Source organism: Lathamus discolor, chromosome 9, assembly GCF_037157495.1.
Source record: "Lathamus discolor isolate bLatDis1 chromosome 9, bLatDis1.hap1, whole genome shotgun sequence".
NCBI classification, from domain to species: domain Eukaryota; kingdom Metazoa; phylum Chordata; class Aves; order Psittaciformes; family Psittacidae; genus Lathamus; species Lathamus discolor.
In genome coordinates, this window is record NC_088892.1 from 4447969 (window position 1) to 4473635 (window position 25667).

Below are 25667 nucleotides of genomic sequence, written 5' to 3' on the forward strand. Positions count from 1 at the left end.
TTTACATGATGGATAAGCAAGTGGTAATGAAGAAGCGCATAGATAGGTCTATAAAGGGTGGTATATAAACTGTATATAAACTGGTCTTGCCTTTGCCTTCATGAGGATGTTGACCGATGGATTTAAGTAACTGCATTTCCACTGACCACAGGACAGTTCATGTCCAGGGTCCTCTTTTCCCTCCACTACTGTCATGAAGCACCACTTCAGGGCATGGGAGCACACTCAGGTCCCCACAGTCAGCATTGCTCCCAGCACAGAGAAACCCTGAAACGGCACAACCAGCAGAGCCAGTGGGTTCAGACGGTGCAGAAAAAGCTGCTCGCTTGATCCCAGACCCTGAGCTGGTGACTTATTCTACAATTAAATGTTATAGTAGCTTCCTTCTTTCATTTCTCTTCCATAGTTAGGCTTCTGTTAATTTTGTGGGGTCATAGGACCAGTTACAGAAACTAGATGAGTACAGCAAGAATAGTTCTATTTATACATTACCTACAGTAAGAATGGGAAAGATGCCAACAGCTGTATTGTCTTCACAAGCCCGGGGCTGTAAAAGGGGACCCTATATATCAGGTAAAACTGTTCAACTGGAAATGAGGCAGCTCATAAGAAGTTACACTGCAATATATGCCTACCAGTTTCCAGCAGCATAGAAAGAAGCTGGTCATGCTTAGCAGGCAATAAGAGGTCTAAAAATTATACATATGCAGATATATACATACGGGAAAGGAATTAAAGGAGGCAAAAAGAAAAAATAAATTGGGAATGATGCACGTTATGTTTTGTGGTTTGTTTTTTTGGTATTTTTAAACAATAGTATTTTGGGAAAATCTCTACCTTAAACCATTATATTATTTCAGAAATAAAGCCCAAGCCCATTAGCTTTAGCCTTGATAGTCTGAGGCTAACCAAACCTCCAAGAAAATAAAGGAAAATTACTACCTTCCAGTAACTTGCACTGGCGCAGGTTTCAGTTTTCCTTTAGCAAGTACTTATTGGAAGATGTTTGCTTCTGTATTTTATAGTTTTTAGCAAGCAACTGCAGATACAAGCAGAAGCAGCTGGACCGAAAGACGGCATCGCCTAACACAACTTCTATGCGAGACAGAAATCCATGTCCAAGGTCTCTATCACACGGCACTTGGATCAAATGATGTCATCGCCTTCCCAGTTGTTTTAACGTCATTAGCCGTACACGTTTTGCGTGGTGAAGAGAAACAAAATACAGGATTTCCTGTTCTGCTACCACTCTACTGGGCTGCAGATGCCGGCAGGATTCCAGTGCTCTGAAAACATGTGGAAGTTTAACAAGGAGTCGCTGGGGCTGGGATTGCTGCGAGAATTGGTAGCAAATAAAAGCGGAAAGCTTGCTCCTCCTGCTGTGTAGCATGGATGTCAGCCCCCTGAAGGATGGGAGTCACAGGAAGGTAAGCTGGATTTTGCTGTGTGCTTTCATCTGTAGATCGACACTATCGCAGCTTTGAGCAATGTTACCTATTAGCTGTTTTAGCTCTTCCTCAAGAGATCTTATCAGGCAGAAGCTGGTGCAACATCCGCAGCAGCTTCTGACTGTGCCCATGTACTTCTGCCTCACTCGGCTCCGAGGGGTGGGCGAGTGGAGCCCAGTGCATCCAAGCAGGCTGCTGTGTACGGCAGGGCACAGGGAAAGCCGGCTTTATCCCAAATACTCCAATTTTGACATTACTGACAGAAGCTGCCATCACTGACCAGCTCTGTTTGCGTACTTCCTATTAGTGCCTAGATTAAACAAACAAGATTATTGCTTAAAACAAGAGTTCCAGAAAGCCTCCGCTACCTCAAACCAGGAGCCTATTTCAAGCCAAAAGTGTATTTTTATTTCCTGAACTGCTTTTCTCTCCAGCATCCCAGGCCTGGGCAGGGTTGAAGGGAGGCTGCTCTGCCCCACTCCCCCAGCCCTGGGGCTCTCCAGGCATGCCTGGAGTGCAGCTTTGGGCTGGTTTATCCAACCAACCCATGGAAAAGATGAGGATGAGCTTTGCCAGTGGATTTGGGAGCAGTAAATGTAGTACCGCAGCAATGTAGGGCTGGGTGGGGCGCACAGTGATTCAGAATAGCCAGGCAATTTCCAATACTGACAGCCACATACGCCTCTAGAAACAGACACTGATTACACTCAGAAAAAGAAATACAGTGTTTTAATAGTGCCTTAACCACCTAATTGATTGCAAAGTTAACTGATGTTTAATTAATTGTACAGCTGCATCCACAACCTGTGGTCTTACTCCTGTGGCAATGATATTGGTCTCCCCTCTCTAATTTCAGTGTGCTGCTGGATAAAACTCAGCTTTGCCACCTACAAAGTCACCCCTCACCTCCCCAAGTCTTGCCCATGTATATCTGTGCCTGGATGAAATAGGAAAACAATCAAGGAATGGCAGGGAGTATTTTATATATAAAGTTGCTGAACAAAACCCTTGCCAAAGCCCGTGGAAGCATCTCTGCCCCAACACCAGCATCACCAACAGTAAAACATGGAGGGAGCTGGAGGGGCTTGGGGCAAAGAGCAGACGGAGGAAAAGCAAAAACTGGGAAACAATAATAAATACAACAACCCATCCTTTCAGGAAGCGCTGCAGTGAATGGGCACTGGCTGAGCCCGGACCAGCAGCGGCTCGGTGGGGGCTCCACCTAAGAAGCAAAAGTGCCAGGTACCAGAAGTGACACCCGGCTCCCCCAGCAAGAAACAGGCACTACTGCACTCCTGGGAAAGCCAGCAAGGAGGCTCCCCATGGTCACACCTGCAGGGACACAGATTAGGATTTGGGCTGGGACACGTGGCAGGGAGGAAATGGCAGGACAGGGACACCAGGCACTTTAGTCCTTCCCACAAGTCCAGACAAGCAAGTGCCACCTCTGTCACTGGCAGACCACGACATGAGCTGGGAATAGCTGCATTTCCCCATCCTCTGCAGCAGTTTTTCCCTCCCCACTTCCTGCAGGGATGTAAAGACCTGTTGCCTTGCTATTATTTTTCCTAGGATTAAACAGACTCCGTGCAAAGGGCACCAGCAGAGAGCAGGGCCAGCGTGGAGCACAAGCCCCTTGTGCTTTTCAGGCAGGTGAGGAGTGCGTGGGGATGCTGCACAGGCCTAAGAGTTTTGTTTGTCACTGTCCCCTTGTGACAGATGTCCCTGCTCCCCTGCCGTGTCCCAGCTTGGTGGAGAAATCAGAAAGCTCTGACCTGGCACTGCCAGCTCAAGCAGTCTGCAACCAGAAGGCTCACGAGTCCAGCATCAGCCAGGGTTTCACTTCAGCCTTGTTTTTTTGCAGCCAAACCCTGGAGAAATAAGCAAGGGGGAGAGAGCAATTTGGGAAGGACTCAGTTTGGAAAGCAGGGCATCTGCACAGAAACACAGGGAAATGGACCAACACTGCGGGCAGTGAGCAGCCAGCTGAGAGGCAGTGCCTATATTTTATACATATATGTATATATATATATATGGGTATGTGTGTATAAATGTAGAGACTCCCTCCTGAAACTGAAAACGCCACAATCCCTCTGGAGAGCTGCCTAGGTGAGGAGGAGCAGGGTAGAGGAGCCTTCACCCTGCACCTCGAAGCAATGCTGGGCTCTGCCAGGCAGTCCCTGGCTGCAAGCGATGAGCTTTTAGAAATCCTTCTCCATGGCAATGCCAGGCTCAGGGCTGTGGGAAACAGCACCAGTGGCTGCTGCTTCATTAAATACCACTGTTGAGGGTTTCGGTGGCAACAGGAATAGGTGCTCAGGGCTCTACCAGATCAGGCTCTGGTCTCCAGAAGGGAAGGGGAGGCTGCTCAACACTTCGCAGGCAGCTACAGGCTGTTTCCAAGGGGAAAACTGCACTGTTTTGATGCAGATGATGCCCTTGGTTTGTAATCTCTGCTGCTAAACCACCTTTTCCTGAACGAGCAGACCATTTCCCCCAAGCTCTGCTCACAAATGGCAAAATCCATCACCTGTCTGAAGAGCTGCACAAGTACCTATGAACTCCCCATGACCCACTAATACCCTCAGCTGGCTCGAGGAGGTGAAATGGGCAAATGGATGAAAAGAATTCCTGCTGTAACTCAAAGGCAGATGTATTCATCTTCCTTCATGTCCTGAACTGTTGCTGGAGGATAATTTCTGTTGCTACAACACGATGCCTGCACAATGTGCCATGAGTGCCGGAATTGAGTTAGCAGGACCGGCAGAGCAGCTGGCATGTGTTTGGCCAGCTATTAGCTTATAAATGCAGCCTTAAATCTGGAGCCAGAGCTCTGATAGATCTGTCTGCACCTCTTCCACTGGCCTCTGCTCTGGTCAGCTGCCTGCCAGCACCATCGTTTGCTGATGTTAATTATTGCACTTGCTGCTGATTTTATCATACCTCTGCATGGATCCAAAAAAACAGTATCGAGATCCATTTGAAATCCCTATTTACAGTCCTACTAAGATTGCTTGTAGACAGAGAGAGCACCAATTTGATGGGAGCTTGACAGAAAACTAGATGCAATAAACATGGTCCTGAAAAATCACAGGGAGCTGAAGTAGCATTCTGGCATTAACAGTAAAGAGATTAATGATATAGACCTCAATTGCAATGTCACTAAATTGTGGCATCACCTTAAAGGGTGGCAGGGTATGAAATCCTGCCAAGCGCATCCAAAAGTAGCTGCATGGAAGATGCCCAGGATGCTGCCTGTAAGTGGGGTCTGGGCCTGCACTCTTCCCAACACACAACTTACTCTTCTGTACTGAAGTGCATTTACTCCATGTGGGGAAAATATTGGAGATGTTGGCTTTACAGCATCTGATTTTATTCCTTACAGAAACTCTTCACCTGCCTTAACTGCCCCATGAGTGAAGAGACTCAGCCAAGATGGAGAGCAACGCATCCTTCGGGAACTGTACCAACCCCCAGATGTCCTTCCAATCTACCCTGTACGCCACCACGTACACCCTCATATTCATCCCTGGCCTCCTGGCAAACAGCGCTGCCCTGTGGGTCCTGTGCCGCTTCATCAGCAAGAAGAGCAAAGCCGTCATTTTCATGGTCAACCTGGCTGTGGCTGACCTGGCCCATGTCCTCTCACTGCCTTTAAGGATGTATTACTACATAAACCACAGCTGGCCGTTCGGAAGCTTTCTGTGCCAGGTGTGCTTCTACCTGAAGTATCTCAACATGTATGCCAGCATTTGCTTCCTCACCTGCATCAGCATCCAGCGGTACCTCTTCCTCCTGCATCCCTTCAAAGCCAATGACTGGAAACGGCGGTACGACGCAGCCATCAGTGCTGCTGTCTGGCTCTTCGTTGGGGCAGCTTGCTTACCCCTGCTTGTAGTGAGGAGCCCAGCCTTGTCCAACAACATAAACACATGCTTCTCGGACCTGGGGGTGAAGCAGCTCAGCCCAGGAGCCTCCATTACACTGGTGACGGTAGCAGAGCTGTTTGGGTTTGTCATCCCCTTCAGCATCATTGCCTGCTGCACTTGGAAGATGTGGCAGTCCCTGCGGGAGGGCCCGACTCAGCTGCAAAACACCAGTGAGAAACAGAAGGCTTTGCGCATGGTCTTGATGTGCGCGGCTGTCTTCTTCATCTGCTTCACCCCCTACCACATCAACTTTCCTTTCTTCATGATGGTGATAGAGAACATCATCCAGGACTGTGCTATTCACAGGAGCACGCTCCGCTTCCACCCCATCTCCCTCTGCTTGGCGAGCCTCAACTGTTGCCTGGATCCAGTCCTCTACTACTTCATGACCTCCGAGTTCCAGGACCATCTGCTTCGCCACAGCTGTGTCACCCTGCGAGCTTGGTTCACGCGCCGCGGAAACCTCTCCATCGCTGAAACCAGCCACGACATTCGTATGAAGAGAAACCTTCCACGCCTCAAGTTTTTGTCTCTTCCCAAGTTCTTTGGCCGAATAAACAGCATGGAAATCCCTGCCATGCCTCCTGATGAGCTTCTGCTGGAGTCCATCTCTTGAAAAGCATAAGCCGGTTTCTGTCCATGTAGGTGCTTCTCATAGCTCGAGTGAAGATTGTGTTAGTTCTCCAAATATGTCATTACCCTTGTGTGCAGCAGATGACAGGACCTGACCTAGAAGGATATTTTGATGCTGGTCGAGTTGTTGCTGCTGGGGACTGTTTGTCTTACATAGTTCTCTGTTGTGATGTTAAAGTACCCAAAACAGCTGTCATGATGCCAGTAATTCTCTTGTGCTGAACTGCAGCCAGGTTCAGATCCCTCGTTTCTCTTGTTTGAATGCTTCTACGTACTTGTCATTTGCGAAAACCCTTCTGAGTCCTGAGGTGTAAGCAGGCGGCTCAGCCTCAGCACAGCTCGGGCAGGAAGCACTGGGGGAGTTTTGGACCCCAAGCTGCGCATACCTGTGGATCACAATGACTTAAAGCATCCTCCATGCTCACATGGGGCTCTAGATCAGGACAGTTCATTATCTCCATGTAGACTGAACCTCTTCTCATTGCAAAAAGAATCAATCACCTGGACCTAATCTAGATTGAAACACTAAACTTTATCAACATCTATCAAGCAAAGAGTATTAACCCATGTCCACATCGGTCTTGAAGGGAGTTTTCAAACAAACTGGGCTCAGTTCCCACTGCTGAAAAAGGCACTCAGAGCCAAGCAAAGGAGTCCACCTGGCCCTTGGGAGCTATGGGATTCTCAAATGGATATGAGGGGGTAAATAACTTGGAAAACAGACAATGACTGGATATCCCATGAAAAAGGAGGAAGGATGAAGGATGTCTCCCCCAAGGACATCTACTTGCAGAGACCCAAGGCATGCCACAGAAGGGAGGAACAGTAGTTGGTGTTGCCATGTCTTGTGTTGTTATTAGGAGCCTTGTGTTATTTGGCATTTTGCTAAAGCCTGTGGTTGCAGATTAAGATGCTATCCAAGCCTCTCAGTTTTACTTTAAAAACCAAAAAAGGTCCCAGCCTTCACTGGGTACTGAGAAGAGTTTACAAAGCTGACCCAGCTGCGTCCTTAAAGCTTCAAACTCGGGAGGAAATAAAATGATCTCAACACATATTTTAGCATCATGGGTATTACTTTAAGTGCTTGTAAATGGTCTCATTAGTCACATGTCTGCTCTCAGAGCAGTGACACAGTCTGTAGAGGGGGACACCCCAGTCTGGGACCCACAGAGGTCCTGTTGCCACCGTGGCCCTCCGCACAGTGGCCAAGCGGCCAGAGCAGGGGCTGTGGGGTTTCCTCCTTGTGGGTTAAGGTATTGATGGCTGCAATGCCGAAACCCCCTCAGGGAATTACATAAGTAAACATAGGCAGAGGGGGTTTGATCGGAAACAGCTTTGCCGATAATTGGATGCACATTTCCAACCCATGCAGCGTTTCTGGGAAGCGTGGAGCAGGCAGTGGTTTACTCTCACGTTGCCAAGGCTGGTCTTAGATGAGAGAAGATCCAGACAACCTGGAACAATTTGCTTTGGTACTTACAATGTGCCAGCGACAGGCAGAAAACACGCTGTCCTGCAGCTCACTGCCCCAGACCAACTCCTCCCCTCAAAAAAAGGGAAAAGAACAATAAAAGGACACATTTTCCTTGTTTGCTGGCGGGGGGAAGGAGCATTCAGGGCTGAAAAAACTCAGCAGCGTGCCCAGGCAAACAGGAAACCTAAGCAAAACCTCTCCAATGCCGTGGCTGGCAAGACCCGGCTGTGGGCAGCCGCCACAGACAAGACAAGTCAAACCACCAGCACCTTAACTGGGAGTCTTAACTTTGTCCCGTGAGTCTTTTGGGAACAGGACAACCCTGAGTGGCTGTTGGCTGACACCCAGGTAGCCCTCCATTACCACAGCTAGCTGTTCAGGAGTCCTGCCGACTGACTGCACACCCCATTGTTGCAGCTCCAGCCTTACTGGCAGCACCAGCTCCAGGTTTCCCAGTGGCTCCGGTCACCACCGGGACCTTGCCGGCTTGTTTTCAGGTTGCACAGCACTTCTGAAACTTCTGCCACGTCACTTCCCCCTTCCAAAAAGAAAACAGGAAAAAGAAAAGCAAACCAAAACTCTCACTGATCTGTCACACGCAAGCGTAACCTCAACCCTTACTCAGGCTGCCCCCGCTGCATCCTGGGCTTGCCGGCACTGCAGGTTACATTGGACATACAGCACAAAACCCCCTTCCTGGGTTAGATGCACTGGATAGCAAGGATTTTGCTGGCTTTTACGCAAACCAAACCCTGAGGGAATACCCTTTTCCGGTGCAGACTGATGCTTTCTGCCGTTCGGAGGCCACAGGATGCCTGTCAGCCCTCCTGTTTTATCACGGTCCACCCAGTTCCACTACCACAAACACCCTGGCTGGGTGCCAGGACCCAAGCCACAGGGATTTGGGGTCAGAGAAAGCCTGGATGCTGTGAAAGGGGATACAGATGGACAGGGATGCTGCCGGTCACTGCTGCTGAGATGACAGTGCTCGGGAGTTGCAGGGGGCAGCAGGCAGGAGTGGGCTGGCGATGTTTGGCTCTACAGTATCCCTACGAAGACTTAAGTAAAAAGCTGCTGCATTGAAGACTCGTTTTCCCAAGACCAAGGTGTGAACCAGCTTCTTACGAGGGAAAAACTCGAGGCTGAAGGGAGAACAAGGCACTGGGGGCTGACATGTGGGGAAAGGAAGAGAGGGCAGGGTGGATGAAGAGCTTGTCAGGATTTCTTTCTCAAAGCAAAGAGCAGCAAAGCCAATGGCTCAGCTGGACCTCTGCCAGCACCCATCACATCCATGTACCCTGAGCTTTCCACATGCAATTGATTATTCTATATGGATTAATCCTTTCTGACCGGCTGTAACTAGAACTGCCTAGCTGCTTTTGTATACGTGTGTCCATCCATATACACTTACACCCCTGCACACACACTACACTTCCATATAAACTATGCAGTACTTGGGCATATCCTAGAAGATGTGTCTTGTGCACAACGCTTCCTAAGGCGCCACAAGGAAAGAGGGAGGGTTGCTTTGCTCTTTGCTAAAAATACCCTTTTCCTCCCTCCGTGACCACACGCTTCCAGTCCAGCCCTAGCAAAGTGACTTTGCCTCTGGAAAACCACTCATCCTCAGCTCCTGGCGAGGCTCACACCACCTACCCGGTGGCAAGACTCAGCCTCTCATGAAATTTGGCACAGAGCTGACAGCCACCACTGCTGGCAACGAGCTGCTCCTCCATCCACCCACCAAGAGAGGGGGAAGCGCTGGGCCTGGCAAAGGAACAGACAGGCCAAAAACATCGATTCTGACTGCAACCTAAATGCACGGAAAGTGAATTTTGCTCCTTTAAACCGAGCCGAGCCAGGGAGCGGTTTCCCAGACAGTCATGATTTCATCAGACCCGAGTCCAGCTTCTGGATTCACAGGCTCGGCCAGCAACACCCTGTGAAGCCCGAGTGTTCAAAGAGACAGCACCATCTGAGAGACCCAGGGCTCTCCATCAGTCCCCTCATGCAATGCAGGGTCCTGTTCACAGCACAAGGGAAAGGGTTTGGGGAGCTCTGCGTCAGTGCCATGTTCAGCGCCATAAGGGTGAGTTCTCCCCAGAGAAACAAAGCCTCAACCTTGCAGCAGCCAGCAAGTCCTTTCCAGCAGGAACTGCCATGCCGATTGCTCAGTCTCGCTCCTCTTAGCAGGGGATTTTTTAGTCTTTAAAGACATTTTCCCCACTGTAGGTGGATGGGGCAGGCACCGAGGCTGGGGAGGGAAATCCAGGACTTTCAGCCCCGAGCCTGCTGGCAGCATCATGGCTGCAGCCCTGGCTCCTGTGAGCCCCACTGGAGCTGAGAGCTGCGGGCAAGAACCTGGCACAGCAGCAGGGCCCTGTCCCTGCTCCCCCTTTGCGTGCATGCTCCTGCCCAGTGCATGCCCTCCCCTGCTCTCCCTCTGGGTGATCACCGAGCAAAGCATCGCAGCCATGTGGAGTGAGGACATTCAGCCTGTTCACAGGAATTGTTTCCATTAAAGCCTGCCAGTACAGATCAGAAAGGACTCTGCTTTTGTCTGACGATCTCCTACAAGGTCACGAAGCACAAGCTCGGATGAGCTAAAAGTTTCCAATTTTTCTAAGATAAAAATATAACTACAAAACAAACTACAAGAAATATAAAGAAAACAATAAGTATTATATCAATTTTTCTGTTATACTGTAAAATAACTGCTTTGCGATTTGGTGCCCAGCTCCAAGTTCTCCTGCTTTCTGGTGGCCTCAACTTTGGCAGGTTTGGGGAGGGTCTGGCCAGTGCTGTCACTGTGCACCCCATGCGAGGGGACATTCAGCATTCAGCTGCCAGGAAAGAAGTGGAAGGAACCATGTGGTTCCAACCCACATACCCTGAGAAGGGGCCATGCCAGCACTGCCACACACAGTAGCTCCTGGAGTGACAGGAAACAGGATGGATGCTGGCAGTGATGCGCACCAGCGGCACAGAGTGTGGCACCAGCAAAACAGGATATGGTTATGCTCTGAAAGGTGTTTTTGAAACACGAAGTCTATCTGTACAGTAAACACAGTTGCTGCCCCAAGCCCATGCCATGCTTTCTTATAAATACACTGACTTCTGCAGAAATGAAAGTGCAAAACTGAGCATCCATCACACGTTTGATTAGATAAAGCCAAGATCATGTCAGAGCCCAGGTGCTATGCAGCCATGGGGGGTTGGTGCTGCATTATCCTTGGGACTGGCCTCAGTTTTGTTAGTAGTGGTGCCCAAATCATGCCCCTGGTCCCCTTGAGAGGCAGGGGGGTGCCAGGGTTACGCAGGGAAAGGCTGGTGGGGTAGGGCCTGGGGACTGCCAGGTTTTGCATCACAGGATTTGGGGGTTAAGAGGAGGGAATAAAATGGGTTTTAAAACCTTTTAAACCCTTATATCACAATGGTGAAAACACCTCGCAAAGCCCAAGAGCACACAGCAGAAGAAGCTGCCAGGAGGCATTGGCAAGCACAGGACAAGTTTTGCACCCCAGCTCCTGCTGCAATTAGGGAAACACGCCAGGACTAACATGAACTGAACCAGCATCCTGCACCGAGGGCTCAGAACACCTCTCAGGAGGCTGCAACAGCAACAAGCCCCGTTTAAGCAATAAACCCCAAACCTCCACAGCTTCTAGTCCAAAAGCATCAGCAGAGTAATCCCTGCACCCAAAGGGCCAACACTGCAGCGAAGATCCCACAGTGCTGAAAGCTCTCGCTCCCACACAGCATTAATTAAAACACATTACTCAATCAGCAGGCTTCAAGTAAAAGGCTAGCAGCTTTAGTGAGAGCATTGCCTGCTGAAACAGACACGCATCCCGCAAAGCATATTTTGAGAGATGCGGTCTGCAAAGCCCCAGCAAGGAGCTGTGCCACCGCAGCGATGACAATCCCAGCACATTTCAAGGCTATAGAAGCCCACGATGTGCCCAAGAGATTAACTTCCTATAAACCACAATAAGAAGTAGTATGTAGAGCTACAAACCATGCCATAAGGTGAAATTATACAAGTAAATCAAGAACGCTTTAAAGCAGGAGGTACCAAAAAGACCCTGGTACCTGCTGCAAGTATGGAGTGCTGTGGTGCAGGGACAGCAATGGACCACACTGCCTGGCCCCATGCACCCATACATCCTTCTGTAGAGATGCAGCCCTCCCCACAAGTCGTGATGTAAAGTAAGGCCTGCTCTCCTCAGCAGACAAGCAAGAAAAGTGAGCACACACAAATTAAGAAGTTGCAAAGGCTACAGAAATGGTTAAAATGGCTAAAAAAAGGTCACTTTTTCGAAATAACCGACTGAATTGGGAACTCTCTCGGTACTAAGCTTTGCTCGGTACTTCCGAAGGTGGAATCGGCAGATGGAGAGCTGCCAAGTGCTGCCGCTCACAGTCATCAGCCCAGCAGTGCCCTCTGCCGGTGGCCATGGGCCACGGAGCGCCCAGCGGGTGCTGAGCCGGGGGCCGCTCATGGCAGCGGGTGACACTGCTTCACGGCACAAGCGTTAATCTGAAAGAGAACAGACCTCGGCTCTGGCCCTGGTTTGCGAGCGGCAGAAATCCACTGAATAGGAAGATAACGACCATGGAGCACCTCCTGCTTTTTGGGGAAGCCCAAACGATCGGTTTCGATGGGACTTTCCAAACCCGCTTAAAGTGCTGGGGCAAAACCATCCAGATGAGAGTGAAGGCTCCTTTCTCAGCCAGCTGGGGGAGGGAGAGGAAAATAACTGATGAAGCATCTTGCTTCGTTAGCATCGTCAGCTCTGCGGCTTTAGCAGAAGGGGGCTCTGCCAACAGGCGCTTGCCCCTGGGAGCCGGCACATCGAGTCCCAGCAGTGGGGGAGGCTGCTGGGGTGACAGCAACATCACGGCAAGCAGCCTCGGCTGTGACACTGCAGCAGTTTCCAGGACACCCCAAAACCAACAGCGCCTTCGCGTACATACGTACATATATATGTATATCTATATATAAACAGCCATAGGAAAAGACAAGCAAGCGAAAGGGCCAGGTCCAGCTCGGCCCACGGGCAGGAGGAGCGCACAGACGGCGCTGCCGGCTGGGGAGGGCCCCGCTCGCCTCCCGCGCTGCTCCCTCCCGGCACTTGCGCTTTTGCTTTACACATCGAGGGGTGGGACCGGCCGCCAGCACGCAGGCACCGGGGCCGCGGGGTCACAGCGGAGCAGCCCGGCAGCAGCGCAGAGGTAGGTCCGATGTCCCTTTATCCCAGTCACCTCTAGCTCGGGATAACGGGTTGGTACCGTGCTTCATCTGTTATTGCAGCATAGACTTGGTGTGTCTTACTCGCAACACGCAGTGCTGAGGGGATGGGGACACTGCGCCAAGAGGCAGGAGGGTGCAGCGTTAACCCTCCTGCCCACGAACCTCCAAAAGTAAATAAGTAGAAGCAAGGCTTACCCCAGGTACAGGTGGGTGAGGAGCCAATATCTCCATTTATCAGAAGAATGAGCTGCTGTAAGTGCTCACTAATGGCTAGTGTATATGGGGGAGACAAGGGTACAGCTTAAGCCAAAATAGCCAGCCATGAAGTTTCAGACCATATTTTCTATTACAGTTGCATGGGTTCAATAAGCTGCCTTTAAAAATAACACCAACTGCGGTGATTCTGAACCTTTGCAAAGCTCACAGCTGGTGTAAAGGGACTTCCTATAAGTCGACTTTCTGAGGCCATGCAGCCCCATCTCCAAAAGCACAGGGATAACTGGCCTGATTTACTCGTTGCTCCAGGTCTTTCTTGTGTTCATCCCACTGTATTTGTCCACTGGGTTTTCTTAAGTGGTCTGAAGAGGCAGCACATTGACTTTCCACTGAATTTACACTTAACCAGAGCAGGAGGTGGCAGGGTTGTCTGTGCCCGGTGAGCACATGGCCACGCATCCCTTGGGGGCACACGCTCATCGTTTGGGTGGAAAACCCACAGCTTTGATACTCATTACCACATACATCTACCAGGGGTGTCAGGGTGGGCCAGTAAGGGGAAGACTGGTGGGGGATTAGGCTAATAGACAACATTACTGCTGCGGGTTTACTTTCCATTTTTAACCAGGATAAATATTAACAAATGAGGACAAGAGATTTTGCAAGGGATTAAAGGCCAAAAGCATCGTATTTCACGTGGATTAAACCAGAGTTTGTTTTTTCCTGCATATTCTTGGAATTTACCCAGCCAAAATCCCCCTGCTGTCCCCTGCTGCCTGCCTCCCCACCCACCCGCACAGCCAGGGCTCTCCATCCCTAGGGAGCACCAGCAGGGCTCCAGCTCTACTGGCCCTTCCCAAAATCCTCTATTCCAGAGGGAAAGTCTCCCCGGAGCAGGGTCCAGCAGCTCTGCCACTCCTCCCAGAATAGACATTGGTGGAAAGGCAGGAAGCACGAGCAAGGCAGAGGGTTGGCATGCTACAGTTACCTTCATAATGAGCAAATGAGAAAGAACAAATGGAAAGAAACCTTTTTGTCCCACTGTGCCAATGCCCTCCAGCCCTAACCTGTAAAAGCTTGGCCATTTCACTGCTTTTCCCCCCCTAGAGCAAGTATTCACCAACTTTAGTGACTCATGTTTGAGGAAAACCACAGAAATTGGATAGGATGAACAGGCGCTTGCACTGGTACTCTGCAACTAAGTCAACGTGAAAAAGCTGCTCTCATCTGTAGCGCTTGCAAACACAATGTTAGCAAATATATTTTGGCAACTCAGAGCGTGTCTGGTGTGGGATGCAGAGCAGACACGGCGCAAGGAGAGGGATGCTCTGGAGGCTGGTGGTACCCAGGCAGGGAGGTGCTGCTGATAGGATGCCAAGATGCCCAGGCTGGGATAAGGTAGGGAGGACATCAGGGCTCCTGCTGTCAGGACAAGCACAGGAAAGCACAGGAGGCTCAGAGGATGCCTGACAAAAGTACCATGGCCTCTGTAGACAGATGCTACCAAAAAGGACATAAAAGAGACATCTCCACAGTTAGCACAGCAAGAGACAATATTGCTCTTCTGGAAGAGGATATAAAACCTGAACATCTATCAGAAAACTGCTTCAAGGAAGAAAAACCTTTATCCTCCCTTGACATTTTAAAAAAGAACTGAAGCACAATCCTGCGCAATGGTCAGTTTATATTTCTATTATTTCTATTTTTAGCTAATACCTTATTAATTCTTACTGCTAGCAGTTATCTCTGCCGAAATAGGACAGTAGCACTTCAGGCGACCTAGAAAGCAGTTACCAAGAGAAGCCTGGCAAAGGACAGTGCTGTCCTGCTCTGGTCCCTGGCAACCTCTCCTGTCCCCACATGCACAGGGAGGGACAGAGCCACCACTACACTGCCTCTGCTTGCGCAGCTTCAGCAGGGAACTGCGTTTCTATTTGCAGTTACCCCTGTGCATGTTCTGCTTTTATTTTAGGCTGTGGAGGAGACAAAGGAAACCCGAAGAGAGGCTTCAGCCAGCAGCACGCCCAAGGCATCCCCCAAAGGGTAAGTCTGCAGATGACACTGACCATGATGACAGATGACTGGTGTCAGGCGCAGCACCAGCCTGTGTCACCCCTACCGCAGGCTTTATGTGTTTTTACAGCACGAATACCAGCCCCACACCAAGCACTGGGGGCCTGCACACCTACTGCTCACCTGCATCGCTCCTTGCAAGAATGGTGCTTGGTGGCAGAGTTCATCCAGGCGCTCTTTTACCCTGCTCTTGGGAGGGAGCAGGAGGTGCTGGGCAGCATCCTGGGTTCTCTAAGGAGAGGAACAACAAGGCACAACGCTACAGCAGGGGCAGCACCTACAAACAGTGCCCATCCATGGGCTGCCTTCCTCCAAGCTGGCTTTTCAGAGCTGCTGTGGCTTTGCTTCCTGGGGTAAAACCCAATGGATTTGCTAACGAGGGCCCTGGGTTGACCTGGGACAGTTATAACCAGCCTCAGGTGTGCAGCCTGGGGGGCATGGGGCAGAGTCCCATTGCACTTCAGGCCCACAGGTGCTGTGGCTGCTCTCCCCGCTCTGGCACTCATTTGTATGGAGAACATGGATAGATGGCTGTCATTCCGCATGGGGAAAATACGTTACACCACATGTGCCGGGCTTTAACACGCATTAACCAACAGCCTCTGTGCTGGTTACAAAGCTTACCTGGTGTTTCTGGCTCATTAAGTACAAACAAGGAGCCCTACCCCAGTGCCCTGGTGTGCCTGGCTGTGGGGTCTCCTTGGCAAAACAGGGCAGGGGGAACCATTCAGGAGACGAAGGAAGCCATGCCTGGGCAGAGTCTTGCACCTAACGCAGCAGCCAGCCCCCTGTGCCAAGGGGAAGTGAGCGCAGAGCATGTGAAACAAGATTTCCTCTTTCTGGGGCTTTTTTTAGCATCCTGTTGGTTTTTACATAGCGCGTTTGGCTGAACTTTGCCACACTGCTGCTCGGGATTTCCAAAGCGCAGTTTCTCGTATTGTTGTTTTCACCCCCGTTCCGAGGGTGGCCGCTTTCACAGGGACATTTCTGGGTGCCCTGGGGTGAGCACCCTCACTGCTCCCCAGCTTTAGCTGGGCTTGCTGGGAGCTCTCATAATGTGGGTTCACAGCCCCAGGGGGAGGCAGAAGATGGTGCAAGCACATCCCTGCCTTGGGGCTGCACTGGGGTGTTGCAGGAACCTTGCTGTGCAGTGGGGAGAGGGGAAATGCAGCCCTGGTGAGGGGCAGCAGGAGAATCGCGAGCGTGCACGTGTGTGTGCACTGGGCTGTGAGCAGACAGATGGGCTGTGACTGCATTTTGTCCTTCCCTTTGCATGTCTCATGGCCCAGCGATGGAGGTAAGGTGAACTTACCCCCACAAGGGATGCAGCCAGAGGAGAAGGAGCATGATTCAGCCTCCCTGACTGGGAGCCCCGGGGAAAGAGATGAGAGGAGAGGCATCTTGTTTAAAGAAAAAAATGAGTTTTAAAAGTCACTGGAAGGAAGAGCTGGGTGCAGCAGGCTTGGGGCTTTATCTTGTGAGCATGCCTGTAGGTGTTCCCCAGGCAGATGCAGCATTGCCCAAGCAGTGTTCACAGGAGCAGTGCCAGCATCTGCAGGCATGGGACACCTCAGTGGACAGTGAATGGTGGCACTGCAAAGTCCCCGAGCTCCTCTCTGCTGGTGCTTCAGAGCAATCATCAGGCAAGAAGCTGAGACATTGTGGGTGAAAATCAGCTCAAGGTAAAGCTGTGCAGCTCCTTGTGAGCCACCCTCACTCTGCCCAGCAGCTGCCCCCTTCTTAGTGAGTGATGCTGGTACCTGGGAAGCCAAGAGGAAAAGAGAAGCTCTCCAGAGGTGAGAAGATGCTCCGGGTCAGTCACTGCTGCCCTGGTGCCACTGCCTGGGCGCAGTCCAGGGACCTACTGAAGGCAAAGGGGGATTTGAATGGAAAAGCTAGAGCTGGGAAAGACACAGCTGCAGAAACCTGGCAACAAGTTAAATATGCCCCATGACTGGGGATGACTTGTGCTCGGTGGTACAGCACAGGAGGCTGGCTTGTAGCAGCAATTAAACACGTTTTCTATTTATTGCGCAGTAGTTTTGCACCCACCGTCACTGGGCGAGGCATAGTGCTTGTTAGGTGGGAGAAGAGCTGACACCACAGATGGGCATAGCCATAGGTTTCTGTTAGAGAGATGCTCTTACTGCTTTTGCAAGCTTTTTCGTACCTTTTGCTTTGTAAGACCTGTGTCTCCCCACAGCGTTATAAATGAATCTTTCTGTCTTTCAGCTGCAGGGCCGCTCTGGTTGTCAAGCTCCCGTGTTGAAAGACGTGCCTGAAATGCCACCCAAAAGGTGACAGAGGAGCAGTCCCCGTGGCAAACTGTCAGCTGCTTTAGCACACGATGCATTTCTCGGTGTGGATCCCCTCTCTGTCAGTCCTGCAAGCAACTAGAGCGAGGTCTGGTCATTTCTGACACAAAGCATGAGCAAAGCACACGAGCAGGACTTTGATTAACACCCTATAACTAAGCTTCTCCCCACAGTGGATGTGATGATCTGGTAACTAAAGCCTCACACACGGATGCCAGGGCTGAACCTGCTTATTTAAGCACCGACAACTCAAGAACAACCTGGCTGCAGGATCATGCTACCATGCTGGGGCTGAGCACGGGTCTGCAGCACAACCATGACAAACAGTTCGACCTGCACTGAAACAGACCTCAAGCCCTACTATGCGGTTACATACACTTTCATCCTGATCCCTGGACTAATAGGAAACACATTAGCTTTGTGGGTCTTTTATGGGTACATGAAAGAGACTAAAAGGGCTGTAATATTTATGATCAATTTAGCCATTGCTGATTTATCACAGGTTTTGTCCTTGCCCCTGAGGATTTTCTATTACTTGACTGGGACATGGGAATTTGGAGGAGGTCTCTGCATGTTTTGCTTCTACCTGAAGTACGTCAATATGTACGCGAGCATCTACTTCTTGGTTTGCATCAGCGTAAGACGATATTTGTTTCTTATGCACCCATTCAAATTCAGTGACTGCAAGCGCATCTGTGATGTGTATATCAGCATCATTGGGTGGGTCGTGGTCTGTGTTGGCTGTTTGCCTTTCCCACTTCTCAGACTCCAACAGGATGCTAAAAACACGTGTTTTGCGGATCTCCCTGTAAAGGAAGTTGACCTTCCCATCTCCATTGTAATGATGACGATTGGAGAATTGGTGGGGTTCGTAACACCCCTACTCATCATCCTATACTGCTCATGGAAGACTGTCTTATCACTAAAAGAAAAAAATTCTGCTTCACATGACCTTGGAGAAAAGAAAAAGGCTCTAAAGATGATTCTTACCTGCGCACTGGTATTTCTGATTTGCTTTGCACCTTACCATATCAGCTTTCCGCTAGATTTCTTCGTCAAAACCAAAAGGATTGAAAACGGATGTGTCCAGAAGGTGATCTCAGTGTTTCACGTTGTGGCTTTGTGCCTTGCCAGCTTGAACTCCTGTGTGGACCCAGTCATCTACTACTTTACTACAGATGAGTTCAGGAGACGCCTTTCCAGGCAGGATCTGCAAGACAGCATTCAGCTCCACAGCCTCAGTTACGCAAGGAAGCACTCCAGAGATGTGCTCAGGAAGGACACCATGGACTGCTAATGCTGGCCTTCCACAAATGGTTGCCAGGGCTTCAAATGTTCGCTATAGTTGGGGGTTTGGCCCAATTTATTTTTTCCAACCAGTTCCATTTCTAGCTTGAAAGCCATATGGTTTGAAGCCATATCGCTGCCTTGGATAAGCTTTAACCACAGGGCTCTGCTTCAAGGGTAGATGACCATCAGGCCCTTCAGGTCCTCTTTTCACCAAAGAGAGAACAAATTATTTCTCTCACTGATAACTAACCCTGCACCATCACGCCTTCATTAAGGGCAGCATCATTAAAGCACAGAGGAAGCAAGCCTTTAAGTTTACTGTAATGGAAACTCACTATAAGCAGTCAAACGTGCCACCCAACAGGCTATGAGAGATTTTTATGAAAGGCTCAAACGTGGATGTATTTGTAATAACAATTTCTTTAAAATCAAGTAACAGAAGGTTTGGGCTGGACTGGCATTTCATTTGCACCTTCTTTTGTAAGACTGATTTTTCTGTGAACATCTGAAATGTTACATTTTGAAACGCAAAAATACTGTGATGGTATTAGGCTTTATTTAATGCAAATGTTTTATAATTTATGGGAAAAAAATATATATTTTGTAGAAAAAATGTGAATCCCAGAGAGCACTCAAACACAAGGACTTATTTTCTTTAAAAAAACCCTTTTAGATAATAAACCCAAACTCCACCTCCTCATCTCCACAGGAGTCTGAGCCAGTGTGTCTGTACCTGAGTATGTTGCTGGGTAAGGACGGATAATTCATGGAAACCATGAAGGACATTGTAATTCATTCACAGCAATGAAAAAGGTGTTTTTTTTTTTTTTTAATTTCCTTTTGTATATGATTAAAAAAATCCTTAAAAAAATTATTAAATGTAATTCTTGGCCGACTCTCCTGTCTGTAACTACCTGCATCCCCAATACACACTAACACAGACCAACATGTGGCAGCGCTTGGACGCTGACCCCTCTCAATCACCTGTAGAACATTTCAGGTGCCTTTTCGGAATGATTTCAACCTCCTTGAACTGGGGAGAAAAGCAAAACACGGGCTCACAAAGGGACAAAACACATCCCTGAACAGCGCAGCAGCTCATCTGCCCCCCAGGGAAAGGCTTACCAAGACACAATGAATTCCTGTCACTGAAGGCCAGCTCCAGCGCAAGCCCATCGCTGTCCTTTCAGGCCTCTGTCCCTGTGGGAGGAGAGCAGGATGGCCCTGTAGAACCCCACAGAGCTACTTTTAGCTTCTGAGGGGAAAAGATGCTACACAAAGTGGTGTCAGGAGTTCAGAAATTGTTCAGTAAGAAAAACCTCAACAAGCTTCAGTTTTCCCACCTAGAAAATGCTGTGGGTGCACATGAGCCGTTTCGTCTGCTGCCATAGCAATGTGGTTTATTCATATCAGCCTTAACGGTCTCTTTCTACAGGAAGTTTGGTGTAATACAGTTGCTCACATGAGCCACGTTCAGGAGGGACCTGCCTGTCCCCTCCTGCAACAGCACCTCTGCCCTGGGTGGGGTTAGCTTGGGCCATGCTCTCCATCACAAAGGTCTCACAAGCCCTCTGCTGATGATGCCACAGACATCAAGACATTACTCAGATTAAGGGCAGGTGTATTTTCATGCCCTGTTGATGGCTCAGGATCCATGATATCAGCCCATGCTTGAGCCCTGGAGCAATCACACACCAGCAGAGAGACGCTCTGCTGCATTTCTGCCACCCAAGAAAGCTTCAAGTGGGGATGACACATGGCACACAGGGTTTGGGGAAGACAAGTGATACCCAGCCACTGAAGCATCAGGGAGCACTTACTGTTTGACCACTTCTCTGCCCAGCTTCGAGCTCTGTGCTAGGCAAGATCTGATTCTTCACCTGGACTTGGCTCAGCTCTGGCTGCAGGTCTCCCTTAGCCTGTTCAAAGACAAAAGAAGCTGATAACTCCCATGGAATATTTTTCTCAGGAAAGCTTTCGCGTAATAAATCTGGTCTGCAGCACTGGACTGGGAACCTGAATGACAATAACCAAGAGTAAAAAACAACCCCAAAACATCCCCTTCTTCTGCATGAAGTATTTCCCCTGGTTGCTCAAGGAGCACCTCTTCCCCAAGAGGATTGTTGTACAGGTTGTTATACTGAGAAGCAAAGCACTGAGGTCTCTGCCAACAACCTCACCAGGCAGACTTGGTGCTGAAGCAACAAGCGGCTTTTTGACCCAGAGTTAGGTTTGATTTAATGCTAAGAGAAGGTACTGTGGCAAGGACACAGGCCCAGGGAATGTCTCAGGGAACGCTTGAGGCCCTGAAGCCGTTCAGAAGCACCATCAGGTGTTTCAGGGAAGTCTTATTTACACCTGAAACAAGGCGAATGAGGATGACAGAGCGCTGGGTGCAAGCAGAGCTCTCGTTGGGTTTCTGAATGCAGCACAGCCCCGTTTCCATCGACTCCCACACAGCCCCGTGCCTCTGAACCCACGCGCTGCGGAAAGAGCAGCGCTGGCTGCAGCGGTTTCATCACCTCTCGGCTCCCTTTGTGTCGCTGTCATTGTGACAAGAGAGGATGGGTCTTTTTTGGTCTTCTTTTTTCACACCGAGACTTAGAACTGCACTGCAAGCGGAGGCTGCTGCGGAAGTGGGGGAGCGCGCGCCTGCCCTTCGTCCTGCTCTCCTCTTGGTGCCTTTGAGCCAGAGCACAGAGCACCAGGGAAGCTCGCTTGCTGCTGACGGTGGGCTTGGGGAGTGGGTGACAGTCCTGCCCAGGCACAGCCATCCTCCACCGCTGGTTGTGAGGCTTCCTGCAGCTGCACTGAAACTATCGTGTCCAGAGCCATGAAAAGCTCTTTTCCAACCCATTTGACCAGCATACACCTGAACCCACTGATCCCTTAAGCCCAGCAGCAACGAATTCCCTACTTTAGCTGTATCTGGCTCAGAGCAGCCACCTGATAATATCTTTCTGTGCCCCTTCCTCTTGCACCACGAGAAAATGGTTCCCTTTTCACCCCCTCTGCCCAACTCGTGCCTCAGCAGAGGCTAGCTCTTGCCTGTGCTCAGGGCCCCAGCTACCTCCTGCCCGATGGCTGCCACCGGGTTTAGGAGCAAGGAGGCTCCAACATTTCAAACATCCAACATCATCTTCTCTGCCACCACCAGCCATGGCCTGTGAGCTATCCATGTAACCCAAAGATCCGGGGCCCCCAACATAAGAACATGGAGCGAATCCAGGGGAAGCCACAAAGATGCTCAGAGGACTGGAGCACCTCTCCTCTGGAGACAGGCTGGGAGAGCTGGGCTTGTTCAGCCTGGAGAAGGCTTTGGGGAGACCTTAGCGTAGTTTCAGTGCCTAAAGGGACCAACAAGAAAGCTGGACAGGGACTTTTACAAGGACATGTAGGGACAGGACACAGGGGAGTGGCTTTAAACTGACAGAGGGGAGACTTACGTTAGATGGTAAGATGTTCTTCCCTGTGAGGGTGCTGAGGCGCTGGCACAGGGTGCCCAGAGAAGCTGTGGCTGCCCCATCCCTGGCAGTGCTCAAGGCCAGGTTGGACACAGGGGCTTGGAGCAAGCTGCTCCAGTGGGAGGTGTCCCTGCCTGTGGCAGGGATTGGAACAAAATGAGCTTTGAGGTCCCTTCCAACCCAAACTGTTCCGTGAATCCACGATTCTACAACCTCCTTTCTGTGTGAAAAGGCTCCTCTGACCCAAGCAGAATTTTGCTTTCCCCTTATGTGTCTTTTCTCCCCGCAGCTCTAGCTTTTATTTGCTGTTCTCATCTGGTTGCTCAACGTCCTCCAAAGACTCCCCATTTCTCAGTAACTGGTGGCGCATTTTCCTGCTCCATTTAGGGCTGCACCAGCAGCAGACTTTGACACTTTGTACTTCACTGTTCACTTCCTTTTTCGCTTTGCTGCTAGAGGCTAAAAAAAGAGCATCATCCCCAGCATCGTGAAAACAGCTCATTGGCCGTAAAGACACACAGAGCATCAAACACAGCATTGCTGGACACCACTTGTCAGACCACAGTAACTAGAAAAACCACAGCGAGTGAGGCAGGTACAAGTCAACCCTGTCCAGAACAAAAGCAAAAGAAGCTAAAATCTTGTCAGGGATGGTTTGATAAATACCCTGATGAAAAGAAAGCAGACAAGCTGGACCTGTATGGGCAGCACCTGGTTCACACTGCCAGTTAAGTCAGCACAGAGGCGCTCCAGCATTTGGGCTGTACTTGCCACAGTAACGTGTGTGTCGGCCCAGCAGCTACCCTCAGATCAACCTGTTTCTCTCACCCTTCCCTCGAAGGCAATGATTTGCTCTACAGAATTTAATGGCAGGGATTACACAGCTGAAACAGACAAATGGAGGAGGACTTTCTGAATTTCTCAAAATTCAGAGAAAAATATGCCACAAAGTAGAATGTTTGGGAGACTTGGTGTGAAAACATGACATTTCAGTTGAAATGGGAAGTCAGGGGTGCAGGGATCTTAGTTTTTATCATCATCCACCTAAGGAGAAAGAACAGAAGATCATGGCCCAGTCCTGGGCAGAGGGGACAGACACAAACATGACTTTTGGTGGTTAGTGCCACCTCCCCAAAGGGGAAGACCTGCCTGCTTGTTCCTGCTTCCAGCTCTATTTCTGTACATTACGTCAAAGCAATAGGGGATATACTCCACAAACATCACGAGCTCGGTTGAGCTCGGACATGGGTTTTTGGTGGCACTTAGCATGTCATTTTAAGGGGTCCTGTCCATGTGTGGGTGATGACTGAACAGCAGCTACCTCTAAGAAGACGAGTCTGGCAACAGGTCCACTTGCCCCTAGAGCCCATTTCAGCGTGAGTTAGACCTCAAAAAATAACTCTCATCCCACTTGGACCCAGTGCTCTGTCTGGACACACACAGAGGCATCCACATACAGTTAAAGAGAGGGGAAAAGCAAAGCTTTTTTGGGGTTTGGTACCTCCATGGTCAGCAAGCGGCTGACTTACAATCATCAAGACTGTAAGTTTTGTTACAGTCTGCTTCAGTTCCCTTCTACCCCTGCTTTTTTTCTCCTAAACATAAACCTCATAAAAAAAAGCGCCAGAACACCCAACAGGGGTAGGATGAAGACAAAGGACATAACCAATTGTCATAGCTTACTGTGAGAATTAATGTCCTGGGTTTACCAGGAGCCGTTTTGCTCCTTCTTAGTAACTGGTGCAAGCTCTGTGTTTTGACTTCCAGCCTGGGCAGAGAGCTGATAACACCGATTGGTTTTAATTGTTGTTAAGTCATGTTTATTCTGGCCAAAGACTCTGTGAGCCTCATGCTCTGCCAGGGAGGAGGGGAGGCCGGGAGGAAGCAGAGACAGGACACCTGACCCAAACTAGCCAAAGAGGTATTCCATACCACAGCACGGCATGGCCAGGGAGGTAACTGGGAGTTACCCGGAAGGGCACAGGCTCTCTTTGGGGAGGTCGAACTCGTTATCGAGTATCGGGTATCGTATTCTCTTGTTATTTTCTCTTATCAATATTACCATTGGTGGTAGCAGTAGTGGGTTTGTGTTATACCTTAGTTACTGGGCTGTTCTTATCTCAACCCATGGGAGTTACACTCTCCTGATTCTTGTCCCCATTCCTCCGGGAGTGAGAAGGGTCGGGGGGGGGGGGGTGTGTGTGTGTGAGTGGACGAGCTGTGTGGATCGGTTTAAACCACGACAATAAACAAACCCCTTCACTCGCCTGCCTACCCATTTTCCCCAGTGGGCTCAACCATGACGCAAGAAGCGACCATCTTGGTAGGGCTCCAGCTTAGTGAAGGGCATGGCTTTTGCAACCACAATGTGCAGCCACTAGTGCTCTGCTCCAAGCACCCCATGGCCAGTGTCAATTCCCTGCCTACCGTCCCAGGGATCCCAAGGGAAAAACTCCGTTTTAAAGCTTTTAATCCACCCAAGCTCTTGGCTTGGCTGCCTGGTTTCTCTAATCCGCCATCAGCCTGCGCATCCGTCCCGGGATTCAGCGCCGTTATCTCACACAAACTCCACTATTACATGCCATAGTCGATATTTAAGAAATGGTAACTCCCTGCGGTCAGACTGAGGTCTGCACAGCTAGAGTGGAAGTTCCCAGGAGACCTATGCAAAACAGAAGCTAAAGCTCACACGGCTATGAGTTACTAGCTTAATGAGAGGTTTCTTATGAAAGCGAATTAACACTAACCATGCAGGCTCTCCACAGCACAGTGTGGGCCCTCAGGGGCTGGTGGTCAGCGTTTGCAAGGGTGAGTTTGCCTCCATTTGCATCAAAGTACCCCTTGGAAGAAATACCAGATGGGGGACCACAACACTGTCTTCTCAAAGGCAAAAGGATGAATGCAACAGCAATGTTGCAAGGCTGAGATTTTACGGCTTTGAAGAACATGTCCATGGTTCTCAGTGTGACAGCCACAACCAGCATGACCCCTTCTATATGGAACAGTGTACAAAAGCAATGGGGCAAACCAGGCCTCCTCTGACCATCTCCCTATGAAGCAATAGTACTTTCCTACAGGCTATCAGGGTTCAGCCCCAGAGCATCAACTCACCAGGCCATCAGTGTTCTGTCGTAGATCCTAGCTCTGCAGCAAGGGCCCATCTTTCCTTGGTAGCATTAGAGTCTTTTGGTAAGCAGGCTTTGGCTGGTTAATGAAAAGACAGAAGAGGAAGAAAACCAAGTGATACTGGAAAAGCAAGAAGAGTTTTGTAGTGGAAAACCATTGGCTCCATTAAGAAACAACAAATACAGTGAGTCTGCAAAAAAGATAAACGCACATATCCAGTATATCTGCAAACAGGATATTTATAGAAGAAATACGGAATTTGAGATTTGGACCTCACTTTTTTTCTCGTGGACTCAAGGCATTCAGCCAGAAATTTTTCTTTCCCTTCCAGTTAATACAAGTCATTTCCTATTGAAAAATCAAAGGTCTTGATCTGCAGTGAAAATAAGGCCTCAGAAGTACTCCAGCCATCAGCAGTTCTAGGTGGAAGCTCTCCTCCACCCAT

At 49.8% G+C, this 25667-nt stretch overlaps 2 protein-coding genes and 2 long non-coding RNA genes across 9 annotated transcripts; 2 read left to right on the forward strand and 2 right to left on the reverse strand.

Moving 5' to 3' along the window:
- Positions 1–995: 995 nt before the first annotated feature.
- LOC136019548 (putative P2Y purinoceptor 10) lies at positions 996–7064 on the forward strand. 2 transcript variants are annotated; one of them, XM_065689871.1, is made up of 3 exons: positions 996–1427; positions 3021–3101; positions 4834–7064. In XM_065689871.1, the coding sequence occupies exon 3, from the start codon at positions 4884–4886 to the stop codon at positions 5991–5993; it is 1110 nt and encodes a 369-aa protein (XP_065545943.1). In that variant the 5' UTR covers positions 996–1427; positions 3021–3101; positions 4834–4883; the 3' UTR covers positions 5994–7064. The 2 variants fall into 2 exon arrangements, with proteins under 2 accessions (XP_065545943.1, XP_065545942.1); XM_065689870.1 differs by lacking the exon at positions 3021–3101 and having other exon boundaries at positions 998–1427.
- LOC136019555 (uncharacterized) lies at positions 2161–15968 on the reverse strand. The gene is made up of 2 exons (XR_010614946.1): positions 15151–15968; positions 2161–8022 (listed from the first exon to the last, which is right to left on the reverse strand). It is a non-coding gene; the product is annotated as an uncharacterized LOC136019555 (long non-coding RNA).
- Positions 12208–19528, forward strand: GPR174 (G protein-coupled receptor 174). Of its 3 annotated transcripts, none has more exons than XM_065689876.1 (3): positions 12208–12719; positions 14927–14997; positions 17260–19528. In XM_065689876.1, the coding sequence occupies exon 3, from the start codon at positions 17659–17661 to the stop codon at positions 18637–18639; it is 981 nt and encodes a 326-aa protein (XP_065545948.1). In that variant the 5' UTR covers positions 12208–12719; positions 14927–14997; positions 17260–17658; the 3' UTR covers positions 18640–19528. The 3 variants fall into 3 exon arrangements, with proteins under 3 accessions (XP_065545948.1, XP_065545949.1, XP_065545947.1); XM_065689877.1 differs by lacking the exon at positions 12208–12719 and adding an exon at positions 12726–14630; XM_065689875.1 differs by lacking the exon at positions 12208–12719 and having other exon boundaries at positions 12726–14997.
- LOC136019553 (uncharacterized) lies at positions 16408–25345 on the reverse strand. Of its 3 annotated transcripts, XR_010614944.1 has the most exons (6): positions 22079–22375; positions 20453–20551; positions 19758–19832; positions 17198–18552; positions 16788–16891; positions 16408–16678 (listed from the first exon to the last, which is right to left on the reverse strand). It is a non-coding gene; the product is annotated as an uncharacterized LOC136019553 (long non-coding RNA). The 3 variants fall into 3 exon arrangements; XR_010614943.1 differs by lacking the exon at positions 22079–22375 and adding an exon at positions 25208–25345 and having other exon boundaries at positions 16408–16891; XR_010614942.1 differs by having other exon boundaries at positions 16408–16891.
- Between the last annotated feature and the right edge of the window lie 322 nt (positions 25346–25667).